The sequence below is a fragment of the Etheostoma cragini genome, chromosome 22 (genome assembly GCF_013103735.1).
Source record: "Etheostoma cragini isolate CJK2018 chromosome 22, CSU_Ecrag_1.0, whole genome shotgun sequence".
NCBI lineage: Eukaryota > Metazoa > Chordata > Actinopteri > Perciformes > Percidae > Etheostoma > Etheostoma cragini.
In genome coordinates, this window is record NC_048428.1 from 14,281,562 (window position 1) to 14,300,913 (window position 19,352).

The window sequence follows — 19,352 nt, forward strand, 5'->3', positions numbered from 1 at the left end:
CAAAAAACTAAAGTACTGGTAGCTTGTCTACAGGGACGAGCTAAAGCAATGTCTGCAGGTAGCATCATGTTCTAAAAAGTTTGGCTTGGTTCTTGGCAGCTGGGCAAACATTAAAAGTGTTACTCGCAGACAAAGTGAAAGTCTAATATCCTCCAGCTTACCTGCAGGATCTTTGATTCATTTGTATGCAGAGTGTATATAAAACATACTTGTAGATACTTTGCACTGGTCTTGTTGGTTAATAAGGAAATAGTCGGGCATGCTTGATGTCATTCACCACGGTGCTTGGTTTCCTCCACCTTAAAGGTGAACAAAACAAGAACCACATTTATTCTCTCACCACCCACACACAAATTGCCTATTTAGGCCACCATCATTCATTTATTTCACTTTATTTGCCCCATGTCAGTGACAGACACTCTCTCACTTTCTCTGTATTCTCCACATCCTTAAATTTCTGTATAAGCCTGTCAATAAATGTACCAATAGAAGGGGTGCTATCGTTTTCTGCTTTCAGGCAATACACTCAGATATAACTGCTAAATCAATGACAGATCGCCAACGCCCCAGACAGAAGATAAATGATCCACACGTTCATCAATAGAGAGGACGGACAGGGCAAAAAAACACAGGTGATCAATACAAAGCACATCAAGGTTCCTATATTTTCTCCAATATGCTCACCAAAAAGCCAGTAATAATACTACAAAATTCAATTTTCAGTAGAAAAAGGAAAATGAAGAAAAGAGTATGAGAAGTGTGAGGTAACATTTGCAGAGACAGGTAAAGAATTGTAGCTCCTTTGAGTAACTAGGCTGCAAAGATTTCTGAAGGATGTGGAAATGAGAAAACAGCTTACAGAAATGAAAACGCATGAAATGTCAACGTAGCAAAACATCCACAGTAGAAGTGTCTGTGGAAAACAAATGTTAATATTTGTACTGCTTTTTACAAAGTACTAATCAGGGCAAAACCTCACGAGTATGAAGACAACGTGACTTTTTCCACATGACTTACGAGACTTTTCCACTTGATCATGTGGTGCAAGAGGAGTGTTGTTCCCGTGCGTGCAACTTAATTAACAGTAATGTGTGTTGGATTTTCACCGTCTTGAAATCTGTTGTGAGGCAAAGAAGATGCACTGAAACGTTCTGCACTGCAGGGCATAACAATAACAAACACAACCTACCATCGGCAGTAATTAGTCATCATTATGTGCTCACATCTGTTTTAAAGTGTCCACATTAACATCGCTGCACTGTTGTCATTATGAAAAGCCCACCTCAACGGTTGAATGGGCTCCTGCCCAGACGGAAGTGCAGAACAAATCTCAAATTTGCCAGAAGTGTGTCAGGGTTTTTCCAGGCTAATTTCCTGCATTTCTACTTAGTTTTTTGGGACTATGGTTATAAAAGGAAACAGGAAACTTCTCTTTACTTTCTTTATTGTTCAAAATACCAGGCCAATCGCTGAGACGTGTAAATAAAATAATAACATCAAACCACAGTAGATGGGAACACAAACTAGATTTTAAAAGTGTGGGGGGGGGACTCGTCTTCCCTTTCCCCAGTGTAAATTACTCCCTAGGGTATGCCTATGTAATATAATGTACAACACTAACATTAAACTTATATTTTAAGGTAGGGGACTGCATATGGAACCTCTGTTAAAACAGCTTGACACAAAATGAGTGGATTAAGGAAGTTATGTCTCCTCAGAAATGTTTAATAGAGCAGATGAATTTCCCTGTTAAGTGAGGTAAGAAAAATCTGAAGCATATGAACTGCTCTTCAGACTGAATTTTTCTTTGAGTAAATCATAGAAACGATCTATTCAATTCTTATGTCGATATAATGCACAATGCATGACAAAATAAAAAGACATGGCACAATTGTTTCCCAGTTTCATTGTGGTGAAAATATCAATTCTCCATTAAATGATCCTGAGCATTCATTACACTCATTTCATTTCATTCATTCATTCACTTTAAATATATAATAATGTTGCAAAGCCTATTACTTTGCTTAAACTAAAACCTTTTATCTCGTTATCTTCTGCAAAGTTGACTTGCTTACTAATTAAAAAAAACACAGTTATTGCACCACTAACAGGTTAATTTTGTCCCTTAAAGTTCACATTCCCTGCTGTCTGATTTATTCACTGTGATTACCTTCATGTTAATGTTGACACACTTCCACACTCGCCTTCCCCCATGCTCTGCACCACATAAAATGTCATGTGACAGAGGCCGTGCCTGCATGGGAAGTATGATCTTAATTACCAAATGAGTTTCCTGTTGCATTGCCTAAGGGGGTAAACTCAACAATCTAATGTTATTGCTTTCCACTCCCCCCCTCATATAAAAGTGACTATACATTTTTGCCTGCGATTCATCAACCAGCAGTCAGCATATGCCACCTCTGCTTTTTTTACATTAGTATTTATTTGGCTTCCTCTTTGCAAAATCAATCATTTTATTTAGGCACTGCTAGGTCATTTGATCCTCCTAAATACAGACATTTATTGTCATTGGCTGTTAGGAGCAAGTAGTTAAATGAACATTGCACATGAGGGAGGACTACCGTTCTCACGAGACTCTATCTGGAGCAAATGAGAAGGTCCCCAGAGAGGATTATGGGAAGCTGCAACACCAAAAAAAAAAAAAACTAGCCATATTAATCCAGTATAATATGCGGATAGACTATAGTTGAAAATTGGCCGGCTGGCTAAATAAAGAATAAGAATAAGATGTGGGCCACTCAACGACTTTGCAAATAAGACCATAAAATCAGCAATGTAGCAGGGGGGTAAAACCCACCCTTAACACATCATACATAGGGTATGTCATGTGCCATTAAGGTAATGCATGTAGAAGATGGGAGACAAAAGCTTCTACTTCCTTCATCACACTTACTTCAAATTGACAAATTACATTTTCCTTTTAAAGTAGATGGAGTTTAATCTTATGAACATGGTAATGACTGACCAACCGACGCACATCCCTTTTCCCCCCTGAGAGATGACGAATGAGGGGGTCTAGGTGGAGGAGGATGAGGATGAGGATGAGGAGGAGAAACCACTCGCTTTGACAGTGACAGTAGCTTCTCTCTCCCGACTTTCCTCCCCGGCCGGCCGCTTGTAGCTTCTTCTTTATCTTCATCATCACTACCACCATCATCATCATCACCATCATCATCATCATCATCGCCCTAAGCAACAGCAGCTTTAGCAGCTTCAGCAGCAGCATCAGAAGCAGTGTCCATCGACAGCGCGGAGAGCAAATAAGCAGCACGCATCTTCAAGAGGCGCTCCAGTCGAAGGGGACGATGGGGAAATGGCAGTTGACCAAATGTGAGGATCAAGAAACCAGACGAGGTCTTCATTTATGATACAAACCCGGGTTTATGCATCAATAGGAACTATTCAAAAGACAAAAGGTAAGACGATGTAATGTTTCACTTGCTGCACGCAGTTACTACTCCAATGCAAACGCCTTATAGGACCGTCCTAAAAATGTCCATTGATAGTGATTTTACAGAAAGACGCTCTTTGTCAGTTTGAACCGAAGTAAAACCAGACTTTAATAATTCACAACCAGATCTTGCATGTACCGACCTAAATTCACATTTAAAGGTGGGATTGTGATTTTTGAATGGGGGTTTTTTGTCTCCAATTTCTGAAAATAATATTTTTGGCAGCTGAAGATATTAAGCCATCGTCAAATTGGCTTTAAGTCCTCACAGCGTTGCTTTGAGTTTTTTTTCTTCAGATTTAAACACCTCAAATCTTTATTTTTAGGTAGTATCCCTAGAACTATTATCTCACCATCGTGTATTAAGGATCAAGTTATAGGCAATGCATATTTTGAAAAGGAGGAGCAATCGCATTTATGAGGAAAGAAGGCATAAGAGTATTTATCTGCCCCCTTGTGGTGTTGATTCATGCTGTCTTAAGGGAGAGACAGAATGAATGTAGTAATATTAACATCTTAAAAAATGTGTACAAATTAGTTTCTAATATATTAAGCTTTCTTTTTTAAATATAGCCTATTGTGTTGATTTCATTACAACATTTGGTAATCTCACCCTTAAGCCAAATCCCTTTGCTGTTCAAAGGAATCATAAAAAGGGACCATTCAAACTATTCATTTAACCCTTTCACGCAGTCCTTGTTCCAGGGTTTGCTAATTTATGGTGTGCAACTCCATTCACGTCAGAAGTGGCCCACATTCTTTCCTGTTATGTAATTGCATCCCCATCAGACTGCATCAGCCTCAGTTCTTGCTGCTTGGCTTATACGAGCTTGCATGCGGTGTGTATATATATTTATATTTATGTATGTATGTATGTATGTATATATTTATATGTATATATATATTTAAGTAATAAAACACAAGTGTGCAAGCAGATTAAAAAAGGTAAGTGAGACAAGGTTGATACAGTAAGTTTGTGGTTTTAATATGTGCATGTGTACGATATAATGAGTCGGCAGCATCTTTGTATTTTGTGTGTGTGTGTGAGGGATGGTTTCAAGAAGACAAAATAAGTTATGAATCATGCAAACATTTTTCTCTGTTCAGACTGATAAGGCCAATAAAAACAGACAAATGATTTATTTGAATGTTATTTCAGCACAATAACCCTCCAATCAATTTTTTTTTACATTTTTCAGATTACCCCATCTGACGCATAAGGAAACATGGATGTATCTTCATCCTCGCTGCAGTATGGATCAAAAAAGCGGGTTAAGATTCACCCAAACACAGTGACAGTGAAATATGCCACACACTTTCCCCAGCCTGGCGATGAAGGGTATGATGATGCACCCTCTTTTGAGGAGTTCGGCGCCTTTGCGGAAGCTAATGTGGGAAAGAGACTGGTGTCAGACAGCAAAGGTAGCCGGACTTTGTTTGGAACCATGGAGACCCAGCCTAAGCAGCCAAGTGTGCAAAAAGACAAGGGGGTCGGGGGCCAGCTGGCCAGCTTTGGAGAAGCGAATGTGTTGGCCTCCAGGGTAACCTGGATGGCGTTGTTTGGGGCAGCGGTGGCTCATGGTTGTGTGGCACTGATTACTCGTTTAGCAGCTGACCGCTCTAAAGTGCCCTCCCTCGAGCTGCTCTTCATCCGCTCCGTGATCCAAGTGCTGTCCATCCTGGTGGTCTTCTACTACCAGGAGGCCCCATTTGGCCCTAAGGGCTACCGACTGCGCCTGTTCTTCTACGGTGTGTGCAATGTAATCTCAATCACCTGCGCCTACACCTCTTTTGCTATAGTACCACCCAGTAATGGCACCATCATGTGGCGGGCCTCCACCACAGTCTTCAGTGCAATACTGGCCTTCCTGCTTCTAGATGAGAGGCTGGGCTACACAGATGTGGTCACGGTGGTGGGAAGTGTGTTCGGTCTCTGCCTAGTCATGGTGCCAAATGTCGCAGACGAGGAGAAGTCCCGGCTGGGGTTTTGGAAGGAGGCCTTTGGCTACACAATGACAGTCATGGCCGGCTTGACCGCTGCCCTCTCCATGATTGTCTACAGAGCCATTAAGGAGCGCGTCAGCATGTGGGCGGCACTGTTTACCTTCGGTTGGACGGGCACTGTGTGGGGTGCCTCCACCATGTTTATCATGCAGGAGCCCATCATTCCTCTAGATGGGGAGACCTGGGGCTATTTGATTGGGATCTGTATCTGCTCCACCGTGGCGTTCCTCGGAGTCTACTATGCTCTAAACAAGTTTCATCCAGCCTTAGTCAGTACAGTGCAGCATCTTGAGATCGTGGTTGCCATGTTGCTCCAGCTCATTGTTCTGCGGATGATCCCGTCCGTCTATGACGTCATTGGAGGCCTGGTCATCATGATCAGTGTGTTCACCCTCACAGGAGTCAAGCTGTACAGGGTGAGCAGGGCCATACGGCAGGATTATCAAGAGATCCTAGACTCGCCCATTAAATGAGTTTTGATATGTCAGTCTATTTGTTTACAATGTTGCTTGGTTGTTAAAGAATGTCTGAATCTTAATCTGATGATTTTGTATTGTTGTGTCGTTGGAAGGGTGCCAGTTGAGTAACTAATGTCTTAATATTGTGTGTGAAATAAAAGACAGATGTAGTATGGTGACTATGTCCCTCTGATAGCACTGCTTTAATGTCTAATTGTGTCGAAGACCAAATTGTCGACAAAAAAAAAGTCAATTTCATTTTTGTGATTTATTTTTGCTCCAACATTTGAAACCATATTGAATCTGGTCTTATGAGTGGCAGTGTAAGATGATCATTTTAATGAAATGCACGTTTTACAACAATAATAATATCAACAACACAGCCTGGTGTATCCCTCTGTTGTCACACTGCCACAGTTGTCACACTGTGTAAATGTCAGCCCAGAAACCATTCATACTACAAACAAGGAATTAAAGAAAATAAAAAGAAATACCACCCACATTTCATAAAATAACTGGTATTGCTTTTCTTGACAGCAATCTGTTGCTCGCCAATATGGTATAAGTTCTTCAAATAAAATGCAATTATAGAGGAAACAGCACAGGGATGGATATGGGAGTTCAAACCTTATTTTGTACACAGGAAAACAAGCAATCTATATTATTCCATATACTATTTTTTCCCAGGAATGGTTTGTGCCCAAACTAATACCTCTTCTTACTTACTCAACTATGACCTGGCCCCAGCAGCCGCTTGATATTTTACACTAGTGATGATTTTATCCCTGGACGCTGCTTCTGTTTGCTTTCAGAAGCATTTCAATCTAATGCCCAGAGGCAGGAGCACTGTATTAAATTAAAGTCCCCTTTAACAACATGAGACCATCTGCTTTTTTCTGCTCTGCAAAATCGAGTGGCTGTTTCGTTTCTCTGTGTGCAGAACCAAGCCGTGCCAGTCAGTCTCTGTGATTGCCCACAGGCAAAGCGACAGTGATGAAATGACAAAAAAACATAACCATGATGCAGAGCAAATGAAAGAGGACATGTTGCGGCTCAAAACTGGCCCACTGTTGATGTTTCACTTAGTGCCCAGCAGGTGGCATTCACAATCCACTCAGTTAGCGTTGAAGTAATGTTTTACTAAATCATGAAGGTGGTAGTGCTGTATCCAGTGGGTAATCAAACTTAGCCAGGGACAGTTATGGCATCAAAACAATTTAAACACCAACATGGTTTGTCCGAACCCTTTTTATTTAGTGAGCAGAGGCAGAGTTCTATGTATAACCTGATAAAGTGCTGTACATTTTATCCTTGTGGTTACAACCACACAAATAGCAGTGCAGTGTTGCTAAAATCAAATCATTGTCTGTGATGATAATCTATTATCAGTGATACTCAATGGTGAGTAGACAACAAGTACAATTAACTCACAACCACCATCAGAAACGCATCATAGTGTAACATCGTTTTCACTTTGAAAACACATTTTGTCAGTCACGTTTTCTTTAGAAAAAAACACTACAGTCAATATCTTAAGTTTATTTTTCACTAAAAAAGGTGAATAAACTGAGATAAAGATACATTTCTGTGTTGTGTCATGCTCTTGTTTTGAGATGGGATTTGGGTGCAGAAAGAGAATACATGCAGAGGAGGCCCATCTGTTTGAGCAGGAAACAGATTGCATCCTGCAGCGAGCTGCACAACCTTCCGAATGACTCTGCAACCCTTTTCAACACAGACATGTTTATTAGAAGTATCATTTCCCAGAAGGGGCCTGAATGGAATTTGATGTATGCATGTGTGTGAGTGTCTGTATTTGTGCTGCACAGATGACTGAGCATTTATTTTGAAAGGATCAACACTGGGCTTACACAATTTCAACTCTATCTAAGGCCATACTGCAAGTACTATACAAACAACATATTGCCAGCTGCAGACACCATTTAGGCTGTCGTAAAGTAGATTACCCACACTTAGATTTGCAAAAATGTTTACTTATACAGGTTGAGACTTAAGCCAAATGTAGTGTTTTATAGGCCTTCAGTAGAGTGAATCCTAAAGTGGGACAATTTTTGCATTTCACACTTCTGTGACCTATCACAATGTGAAGTCAACACCCAATACCATTTTAAAAACCCAGGGATTTGCACTAATCAAATCAGAAGAGAAAATGCAGATCACAAAATAAATCATAGACATTTTAGTGCTCTTAGCACAAGTTGTCGGAAAATATCTGCAGCTTTCTAATGTGGGACAGTTGTGTCCCTCATCTGGGACACATGAAAGGTCTATGATAAAAGGTAAACAGAAAGGTGATAAAATCTCCTTGATTCGTGTAACATAGTACAAAAAGATAGTTACTAACTCTCTTTGTTATGGATGAAACATGGGTAACGGAATATCATCACATATTGTACTTGAGTTATCTTGGTGAAAGTGGCCATTGCATTTCATTCTGTGCAAGAAAGTAGTGGAATGGGTTTAATGGTATTCTACTGAGTTTTTACTTAGTAGAAAACACACACACACAAACACACACACAGACACACACACACACACACACACACACAAATGTATACTTTGTGTTTGATGTGCATCCTCATAGATGACTTGTTCAGAGGTCATGCGGTTTTGATTACATGACACCACAGCTTTGGCTAACCAATAGTTTCACTGGCGTTCATGTGTATATAAGGGACCTACAAACACTAGACTTTAGGTGTCCCACATTTGGAAGTAGGGCCTACCACTTTCCAATTGACCCTACATGTTTTCTTTTGGCTGATTCTGAGCCAAATAAGTAATAGACAAGTGTAAAATAATAGAATTTATCTGTATCTCTTTTTATTCAGAAACATGTTTCTTTTATAGTAGTGATTATGTTGACAAATATAATGTGATGGATGCTTAAAACATCAGCATCTGCAGTGTGAATGAGTCACAGCAACCGTGGTCCAATTAATACAGAGTCGACTCCTCTGCAGCCAATTGGATGCGAGTGGGAGGAACCTGGAATCTGAACAGCTTGTGAGGCTGCTGCTAGCTAGCCTAGCTTTGCTTCTGAGCAATGACATGCTTGGGTACAGAAATGCTATTCCAACGGGGCACAGCGTCTCATCGGCTAGGCTAGCTTGTTGGAGTGGAAAAATAACTGGCTGCTAGGTAGCAAGGAATCTGGATATCATTTGTGTGACGCTTCTAGACATTGAATATTTCTTAAAGGTGATAAGAAGAGGTGGCCATCAGCAATCAGGTAAGACACGGTAGGAATCAGAGCTGCCACTAAGGGTGAAGCTATCTGCAGGCTACCGCACTAACGTTTCTTACGAGAGCTACAGGCTAGCTCCTGCTATCCTTGAATTCATCGAGTAACGTTATAAGTCACGTCGGCTAAAAGCTAAGTTAACTGTTAACCTAGACAAAACAGCCTGTCGCCCTGCCAACATGGCCAGCATACAGTTACCAAGCTGACTAGCTAGCCGTTGGCAGTAACCGATATTTGTGTAACCATTATACGTATTTTGGTGAATTTTATTGTCAGGTTAACGTTAGCCAAGTTAGATAGCGTGATATGCTGTCAAGCTTAGTTAAGTCATAAGATAAAAGCTCAGATGCAACTGCTGTACAACCTCTGAATGCGGCTACACTGCATGTCGTGCAATGCACCACGTTAACGCTTTTCTTTTCGAGATTGAAAAGCGAGAGGACGCTTCAGCGTAGCCACAGTAAACGGTATAAATGCAAATTGCATGTTCTAATTGACTGAACTAAACAATGTCTCACTGCTTACATTTTTCTATGTAACGTTGCATTTGTTGTGCTGTGATTGGACCCAGCTTGGTCATGGTCACGATAGAGGCATTCCCTAACATTAACTTATGCTTCCCTGTAACTTGTGTTGGCTGTAATTGTACAAACATAAATGGTTATTGTAGTCAACCTTTCATTTTTTTGCCTGCTAATTCTAAGACAGAAACAAGGCCAAGAACTGCATTCTTCATTTCTGATAACTTACATCTACCTAGGGTGACTAGTAATAGGTAACGTTAGGCAAATGTAGGTCTACTGTGTGAAACCATTTCTGTTTTGGGGCTAAATTTGAGATAATGGCCCCCCTCAGTTTATCTCCTAACAGTGTTTCTACCTTACACAACCACAGCCAGACTAAATGTCATGCTTTAGTAGCACAATGGGCAATAAGCCTGTATAATTGTTGGCAAGCTCTTGTGGCTTATGTTTGTGTGGCCTGTTATAAAAATTGTTCAACAGTACTTCGAAACATTCAGTAGATTAATATGGCTTAAGTGTTTTATCTTCCATATATTAATTTAGAGATATGTGATTAGTTAGATGTGAATAATATTAATGTAGTGACGGATGTCTTTCCGAACACCAAACGGGTCTTTTGCAGCTGCAGAATAGTATAGTTTCTGTAATTATTGTCACACTGACAGACCTCTTCACAGTCTCTCATTAAGGTTTCAGGGAGGTGAGAGGGGGAGAGAGACATTTGGTCTGCTGTAGCTCTATTCTCAATAGGAGTCAGAGGGAGGATAGGCACAGTTTGCAGGCGGAAAGATGGTTGAGACCTGCTTATCAACCTGATTTGCCTAAAGGCTGATATTATACGTAATCGGTCTAAAGAAGTTTGAGGCCAAGTTGTAAGATGTGAAAATGGCTAATAGGAGACCTATGGAGAACTTTTGCACCCATCAGCTGCCAGGTCATGAGCTCAAGTTTAGGATCGAGAACTCCCCCTGAACTATAGTACAGACTATTCAGCTATGCATGTTGGTATATTTCAGTGATGTAGCGCTATATACTTCATCTGTGCTCTATTTATAGCTCCTGTTGACCCTCTAATGACACCTTTGTTATGACAGTATATTATTATGGATATGCAGTGATTAGCTTTTTTCTTCTGCCCTTGCTTTTTTCTTAGCGCCTGCTTTGTGCTACCAGTGGCCTCAAGCAGCCAAATCTGTCCTCACAGCCTAGGGGGAAATACCAACTGTGCATTATAGTGATAGCCAAAAAAATCTAATGTGGCTGAAAATTCCCCTGGTCAAATGATGAGCTCAGGATTCAAATGTTTTAAGTTGCTTTTGTTTTCTATTGCAGTTGAGAAATAGGGGTAATTTTCCACGTTATTGTTTCTCTTGAAATCTCCCAAATTTCTGTTATTGCATATGCTCTCTTTCACTTCCTCATTTTCTTTTGTGATTTTGTCTTTTTCTATGCGGCGGGTTTTACTTTGACTGCTCATGCATATAGGCACTCAGTCAATAACAACATTACTTTCGATGTGCTAACCAAGGTCACCTGCTGAAAAAAGGAACGTAGCCTTTTGTAAGGAGCAAGATGAATGACAAGTGCACTTTTTTATCAGTAGCAGATTTGAGACCATAAAAAAAAAAAGATTTGTTCAACTGTTAAGGCATTCAAAAGCAAAGTCATCAAGCACTGCAGTTATGTACAATCTTATGGTCTAGGCCAGGGGTTCCCAAAACGTTCAGCCCACGACCACCAAAGTAACGGTCCAGGTGACTTGCGACCCCCCCCCCCCCCCCCCCCCCCCCCCCCCTACTATAAACGTATATAAACATTGCGCGCAACCGCACACGCACTATAGGCTTATCCAAACACGAGCATATTGACAACACAAAATAACACAACAGCCATAACGTTATTCTACAGTAATTTACTCATGACTTTAATTTGAACTTAACCTCACCTAATGAGATGGATGTGCAATATGTTTGGAGCACAGCAAGTCCAATCTTGGTTTAATGTTGGAGACCGACACTCGGAGATCATCCTCCACATTCAATCAATCTGTATTTATTTTTAAGGTACATCAGTGCCGAGAAAGTCTTTTCGCACTGTTTGCAGAGTAGGTAGTGCCAAACGGCATCAGCACATCCAAAGCCGCCAATCCCTCTCAATTGAAATCCAAAACTCAGCCAGCGTCTTAGAATCAAACGCTGTCTTCAAGGTTCGGTCGCTTGACAGTTCAACCAATGCGTCCTCCAGCTCGGATGTCAGATGATTTGCCCTCGTTTCAAAGAATGGTGATCTTATCCAGTCTTTTTGTTCTGGAGCTAAATTTTTATTTTATTTCTGGAAATCAACTTGCGACCCCCCCCCCTCTGGCTCGCGACCCCCCTGTGGGTCCCGACCCCCACTTCGGGAATCACTGGTCTATGCTATGTGCGGTTAAAATATTTACTATCACTTTACATTTGGAGTAAGTGATTTGACTTCCTCATGTCGGAGGCCAGAAGTGTGCAGTTTCAGTGGTGTTTTTCTCCATTAGGTGATTATGGTTCTGGGTTTTCTTTCAGTGGGTTTGGCTGTGTAAAAATGAGGATGTGTGTACTTGTGCGGTCGTGGTAATTACAGAATTAGTTGTGAATCCATGACTAAAGAAACAATTATGTTTTTTTGTTGTTGATGAAATTATACTTTTAAGGCACGGCTGCATTTCTGATGTGAGACACGGAAGCTATGTTTAGTCTGGCCGCCTCCTAGATATATTGGGCTAAAATCGGGCTTAATCCCCACACATTTTCATGGTTTAAGATGTTACCCATCTGTCACTACAGAAGTAGCTCTGGATTTCAAAATCAATTTTGACTTGATTGATAAAACACTATACTACTTTACTATAAACTTGTTTTATGTGATGACAGTGTCTTTCAAATGAGTTTGATGGCACAAGTTTTTGCTTGTAGAAAAATGGGGAAACCCATTCATCTGTGTCCTCGGAATTCAATCTTTTGGATGGGTTTTTATCATGCGTTGTTGTCTTTTTTTGGGTGTACGAATCGGGACTTGAGCTGAAATGACAATCACTTAAAAGATCTCCCAGTTTCATCAAGCGCATTCCTCCCTTGTCTAAAATGCGGGAGGCTGTTTCTCAGTCAGACAGTACAGAGGTGAAGATCGATGTCTGTGGAAAATTTTTGTTTTTCTTGTCTCTGTCCTGTCAAATGTATTTTTGATTTGTGCACCCAGACCCCAGATTTTTTTGTGGCATCACCATCCAATCTGGAATGCCTCCCGCTCTCAAGATATTCTCACACAAGTTCCAACACGTGGCCCTCTCAGACTTGTGTCCCAAGTGTCTTGTTTAGTCCTATTGTGACAGCACCCTAAGGCTCATATTTGCCAGGATGTACAATGTCTAAGAGGAAGCCAGTGTATCCATTTCATCTCTCTGACACAGGCTGCCTTGGATTATTATCTTGTGGTTTACAAATGATCTGCTATTTTGACTGCAACAATAGCTTTTCCAGGAGGCTGCAGTTGCAATGAGCTATCCAGCTACAGTGCATTGGGGGGCCAGATTGTCTCTTTACTGACTCCTTAATGCTACTAGATGTTTTAAGTAGCCTGACACCTCACAATACCAAACCACGAAAGGATTGTACTTTAGTCCATGATGTTATGAATCCTCTTGCTTTGTAAACTTGGATTAGTCTTTGGGAAATCCCATGGAGCTCTCAGAGTCAGTGAGGTAACCTGAAGGTTTTATTTTGCTGTTGCCTTGAACCCAGATTGCTTAGATGTGGCCATCATTGGATCTGGTAGCTACAAGCAAACCGGCCACCCAGAACAACAACTGGCAACTCCAGCATCTAGCAGGGTGTGGACGTGGATGTGGAGGCTCTGCTAGGTGGGGTCCGAGGAAATAGATCCTTTCTTACATAGAGGTATTATGTTCTGGTGTGAGGATTTACTTACAGAAAGGATGTAGGCCAAGTGTTTTTGTGCTGGTAGGCTGCTGCTAAGGTCAGGTGCAGAGTACATTAAACTCATTTAGTGTAAATACTGGAAGGCAATAATTAGGTAATGTACCAGTCTGGCTTATTTCTGCAAATACTAATGCAGTGGTCTTACTTCTAAATTTAGTCTGTTCTACAACATGTTTCCCAAATGCACTTTGGTTATGTAATTATTTGTGGTGTTTGATAGGGGTGCTTTGATCAGGCTTTTCAAGGCTAATATGAATCCCTGATGTACTTGTCTTGTGTAAAAAAAATGTTTTCAGCTAGCACTCGTATAAGAGACCCTGTGAAGCCTCTCCGTTTGTCTCATCCCTTTTTTTATCTTCAGTTGGTCGCACCGTTTCAAAATAAAGGACACAAAATAGGACATCTCATCCTGTTTTTCAGCCGCAAAAATGGCATATCAGTTTACCAACGCCATCTCTCTGTGAGCTAGACAGCGGCATCCAGACTCATGCCTTGTGAAATGGACAATATGCAGTCGTAATGAACTAGGAAGTGAAAATGGGGAAATGAAAGCACGGTGCTTGTTTATCTGCCTTATCTATCATGATCAGTTTTTATGATTGTCACATTTTTACTAATTGTTATGATCTGTTGCAAATGGGTGCCCACTCTATCACAATATGCTTGTTTGATAAAAGATTGATACCATGGAATTGAATAAGGAACAATCTGACCTTATGCAGTACATATGTCAAAGTGGCCGGGCTAGATTTTGACTTTTCATTTTGTGGCTAAATTGCCAAGCAACACATTTCAAACAGTGGCATTTGTGTAAGATTCTCACAGATTTGCTTTGAGCATAGAACAAGCCCTTGGATGTGGAGTTGGCCAAAAAGAAAGCTTGAAACCTTTGGTGTTGGTTGTTGCTATGAGAGTAAATCTCTGGCAATTCTCAAAGGACATGAGCCCCTGTCTATTTTAGGCCATTCCCAACTGCTGAGGGTGATCCCGAGGGCTGGATAACCAACTGCTTTCACACAGTCATCAGCTTATATGCTTAACCCAAAACACTAGAGGCCCCTCTGTCCGCAATCAAGTTTTAATATGATACTGGAACAATACAGTTTTCTAATGGGGAACATCATATTTTCTCCCAGCAACACCGGTGTTAATTGGTTCTCACCTCTATTAATTGAGGCACAGTACATGCAATGCTGAGATAAGTTATCTGAACTCAGAGGTCGAGCCTGCGCTATGTCAGATTGCATCACTTTCCCATCATCCGGTCACCCTTGTGTCCACACTTCCTGTCTCACAGCTGGTCTGCCAAGTCTCCCATGACCCTTTGCTGCTGTATTTCTGCTTTGTTTAGAGAGAATTTAGGACAGCTGGAATGAGATGCAGTCTCATGGGTTTTAGTTGCTGTGGTTTCGATGTGAAAAACTAAAGAAGCGCGTAGTCATAGGCCCGTCACTGTCCGATTGTGCAGCCAGACCTGCCCTGTGCCCAAAATGTGAGTTTTGGTGTAAGTTGGAGGAAGTTTAGCAGTGCCAGAGGGCCTGAGTGAGCAGTGAGCACACCGAGCACATTCCAGAAGGCAGCGGAGGCTGTGATTTTAGCAGGCTGTCACAAGGATTAGGTTACTCTGTCTGCCTCTGTGAGCTCATGCTGTTGCTGTCTCAGTGCCTCAGCAATCATGTCAAGTTGTGGTACTATTTGCTTCCACAGTGAGAGAGACACGGATCCATAATTGTTCTCCTAGGCTTGTTTAGATTATACAGTATCCAGTTGTTGTGACACATCATTTTCACAAGGAACCTCTGGTGTCAGCCTGGTGGATCAGAGCTATTCACTGCAGTCATGCTACACATTAATTCCTGGTCTTTCTTTCTTATGCATATATTGAGTATTGCATCCCCATGTCATATATTACCATACAGGCCACTGGGTGTGCTCTATAACTAGGCTCTCCACACGTTTTTTTTGCTTCTTTTTATTCTTCCTACAGAGACACAAGGGGTTGTGGCAGCAGCTGTAGACTGCAGGATGTGGTCAACTCATGTCAGTTTTGTTTCCTAATAATAATATGGCCTAGTTGCACACTGCATCTCAATTAGATTACTGATATGCTGTTGATGTGGTTTTCAGTCTCCTTAAATTGTATTGACTAGCAAAAAAGGTATTTTCTGATAATTTCTGAAGTAGTAGTCTACCCTATGCATTTTAACTATTAAAGATAATGGTACCAAATTTAGATTGGGAAACAGTTGTGACCAGTGTTGGCACTCTTGAGAACATGAGTGGATGACTGATAAAAACTCTGGTTGCCCTGTCACTGGCCCACAACTGCTGCTATGGCAGTAGATAAGATGGGGCTGCTCGGATTGGTATTATTTAACAATCACACGACAAAACTAGGCTTGTTTTTTAATTGATCTATTCTGTCATATTGTAGTATTACTTCACATACAGTCGAGTTCAATCTGGTATTGTTGCCAGCAGGGCTGTAATCTCCAAGTCAACTAGTCGATTTATTGGTCGATACGTTCTAGCTAGACCAAAATTTTGATTGGTCGATTTTTTTGCCGTGTTATTTCATCAGGTGGAAGCATAGACCGTTACGATCTATGGGTGGAAAGCACTAATTGCTAATGGGGGTGTTATCAGAGCATCCCTGTTTCACAGGTAACCTTCTGTCTTTAGAACACCACCCTTGTTTTCACTTTTTTGGATTAGCCCAACCCACAAAGAACTAGAAAGCCTTGTTTTAGTGGTTTGATGAATATTTATTTAATTGTGAGTGTTTAATTTACAGTCAGTCCTCCTCAACCATGTCGACAAAATCGCCAGTGTGGCAGCATTTTACAGAAATAGATAAAGAAATAAAGTCAAATGCAAAGTTTGCAAGTAACAGTTTGCATATCGCAGCTCGACTACAAAAATGGAATATCCCCTAAAAAATATAAGCTAACTTCTTTGTGTTAGGTTGCCCTGTCTGTTTTGAGTAGGCTATACGAACATATCAGAATTGGCGCACCCACCCGCAACTACGGTAGCGTTCCCGAGACCCCGCTGGATGTTAAGCCTCTACCATCCAAACGCAAAAACAATATCACGGAAGGAATTGTCGACTTTATTGCTCAGGATATGAGGCCCATTGCTGTTGTGGAGGGCTGATGTTTGAAGAACTTGTTAATATACAGAGCCAGCACGGCACGCCATCATGCATGGACTAACCGGAAAATGTGAGGGACCCAAAGAGAAAGTTTCAGAGTTAATGCAACACAGAGAGGCACTGAGCTTGACCACAGATATGTTTAAATATGCAGTATATATTAAAGTAAACGTGCCTATTGTGTTTAAGAGTAAAAGCTTTAAATTAATAGTCTATTCGTGTCTGAGCCGCGATGCCGAGCTCCGATGTTCAGCCGCTCCGTGCGAGGACATGCACAGAGCGCTGATGCAGCGCTGTCAGGGCCGTCAGACGAGTGTCATTTCAGTGCAAACATAATTAGGTCAAAAACGATTTAATATACTGCAAATAGCCTACAAGGACAGGTACTGCGGGACAGTACAGTTAATTAATCTAACGTTTTTTTTCCGCCCCACCCCCTGTCGATTTTTAGTCTAAATTTCATGGCTTTAGTCGACCAAGATTTTCTTTGGTTGAGTACAGCCCTATAAGATCGTATTGATGCAAATGGAAGACCTTCTGGTGTTGCTGCTTCAAACGGCTGGTGAACTGGAAAGCTCTTATTATGAAGCAGCTGCAGGAAGTGCGACCTTAGATTGCTGTCAATTTTTGTCCAGTTAAAAATAATCTATCATGATGGTGGCATCCTTTTGGTCCAATTCTGTCAGTGCATCAGTTTTGCATATTGCAAGGGAGGAATAGTAGAGAAGACGCAGCAGTAGTGAGCTGGGAAAACCCTGAAGTTATCCCCGGCCACCAGATTTGACCACCTGTCTGCCATTCCATGTGGTCTGGTCGCCCTTGTTGACAACCACAAAGCTCATGCATACAGATCCTGTTTTTGCTTTATGTCTGGTACCCAAGTTATTTTCAGAGTTGGACTTGCTTCTTCAAAAACATCTATATGACCAGTTACTCATTACAACGGTCATATGCTATTTGACAGAGAGCGGTAATTTATTACATCATTACATTTGTGACCATCTTTTCCGGATTTTCCAAATTAGCAACTTGTTAGAATACCAGATAATTATCCTTCTCCTACATGCCTTTTTGAATGACCACTGAACAAGCTGTTCAGACAAAATACTTTTTTTTTTAAATGTAGTTACTTTTGTTATGTGTCTTTCAAATTTGTTAAATCTGCGACATTGAAGGTCCTGTTGTTACTATCAGACTGATCTTATGAAAGGAAGACAACACAATACACCATCTTAGGACCCACTGCCCGTGGTCTGTTTTCTCTGTGTGTGTGTGTGTGTGTGTGTGTGTGTGTGTGTGTGTGTGTGTGAGAGAGAACGAAAGAATGTATTATGTATGTAAAGTCAAAATTAATCAAACCCCAAAATTCTCAGATTCTGGTCTGGAAGCTCAACTTAGCTCTTATTTAATTTAATGTACACTGTGGGGGTTGGTGATGTTTTGGGTACCTGTTAATTCTGCCAGACAGCCGGGTAAATGGAGATCCACTGTGGATATGACACCATTTGAGCAGTTTGACCTGTCTGACCTCGTGTTTAGTGCTTTTGGAGTGGCGAGTGGCCTCAGCTTAGTCTGCAGCTGCACGATTAGTTTAAAGCATCTGTTGCCCAACTTTTTTTTTTTTTTTTTTTTTTTTTTTTTTTTTAAATCCTCCCTTACATCTGCACTATTGTAACTCACTGCAATGTCAATGTGCACTTAGTGTGCACTGCGCGGTCACCTTAGGCGTGGGTAGGGGGGCTGGGCAGGGCAATGGTAGTTAAAAGACATCAGACTAGGATGCAGTGTGCTTTCTGAACATGCGAGATAGCTGGGAAAAGGTTAATTCCACATTAATGATTATTTCATGCACCAGCAAGGAGAGTAGAAAGTGGGGGGACGGATAGTACAAGATAGTAAGGGACGGGCGTTGCAAATGGAGAAGGAGCACATATACACGCAGACAGTTATCCAGCCCAGCCCAGGGAGTGGAGAGATTGTTGCCTTTGTCTAGTGAGAGAGGCAGCAGTCGAGGAGTGTAAATCAGCTCTTTGTTTTTGTGTGCCGCTCCCTAACATGTCTCCCAGTGTTCATTAATTTAATTAGACATGGAAAAGGAGCATGCCATGCCATGCCAACATGCCATGAGATAAAACCCCAGCATACACCCTAATGTTTTTTGGTAAACAAAGTCAACAACACCCCACATGGGGGAAAAATAAGCCAGACCACAGGTGTCCCCCTTAAAACTTGTTAAATGCAGAGCCAGTTTGTGGAAAAAATGCAATATGTGATTTTACATAACATTACATGTCATTCAGCTTACACCTTTATCCAAAGTGAGTTCCAATAAAGTGATTTTAACCCTGAAGGTGCAAACTCCAGACAACAAGTAGTACGTGCAAGTACATTAGCTTTAAATAAGCAAAACCACAAAGAGCTACTTGAAAGTGGCTCTTTATATACAGTCTGTGTGTGTGTGTGTGTGTGTGTGTGTGTGTGTGTGTGTGTGTGTGTGTGTGTGTGTG

The 19,352-nt window shown here is 41.2% G+C and overlaps 2 protein-coding genes across 3 annotated transcripts in view; both read left to right on the forward strand.

Annotated features, from left to right (window-relative positions):
* The first annotated feature begins 2,904 nt into the window (after nt 1-2,904).
* slc35g2b (solute carrier family 35 member G2b) lies at nt 2,905-6,446 on the forward strand. The gene is made up of 2 exons (XM_034862410.1): nt 2,905-3,437; nt 4,672-6,446. The coding sequence occupies exon 2, from the start codon at nt 4,699-4,701 to the stop codon at nt 5,947-5,949; it is 1,251 nt and encodes a 416-aa protein (XP_034718301.1). The 5' UTR covers nt 2,905-3,437; nt 4,672-4,698; the 3' UTR covers nt 5,950-6,446.
* Nucleotides 6,447-8,943: 2,497 nt separating this feature from the next.
* nck1b (NCK adaptor protein 1b) overlaps nt 8,944-19,352 on the forward strand; it is a 33,185-nt gene continuing 22,776 nt past the window's right edge. Inside the window, exon 1 of one of the 2 annotated variants that reach the window (XM_034861805.1) lies at nt 8,944-9,187. The gene's annotated coding sequence lies outside the window, so the exon portion shown is untranslated. The remainder of the gene's footprint in view (nt 9,188-19,352) is intronic. The other variant, XM_034861807.1, reaches the window with a different exon arrangement.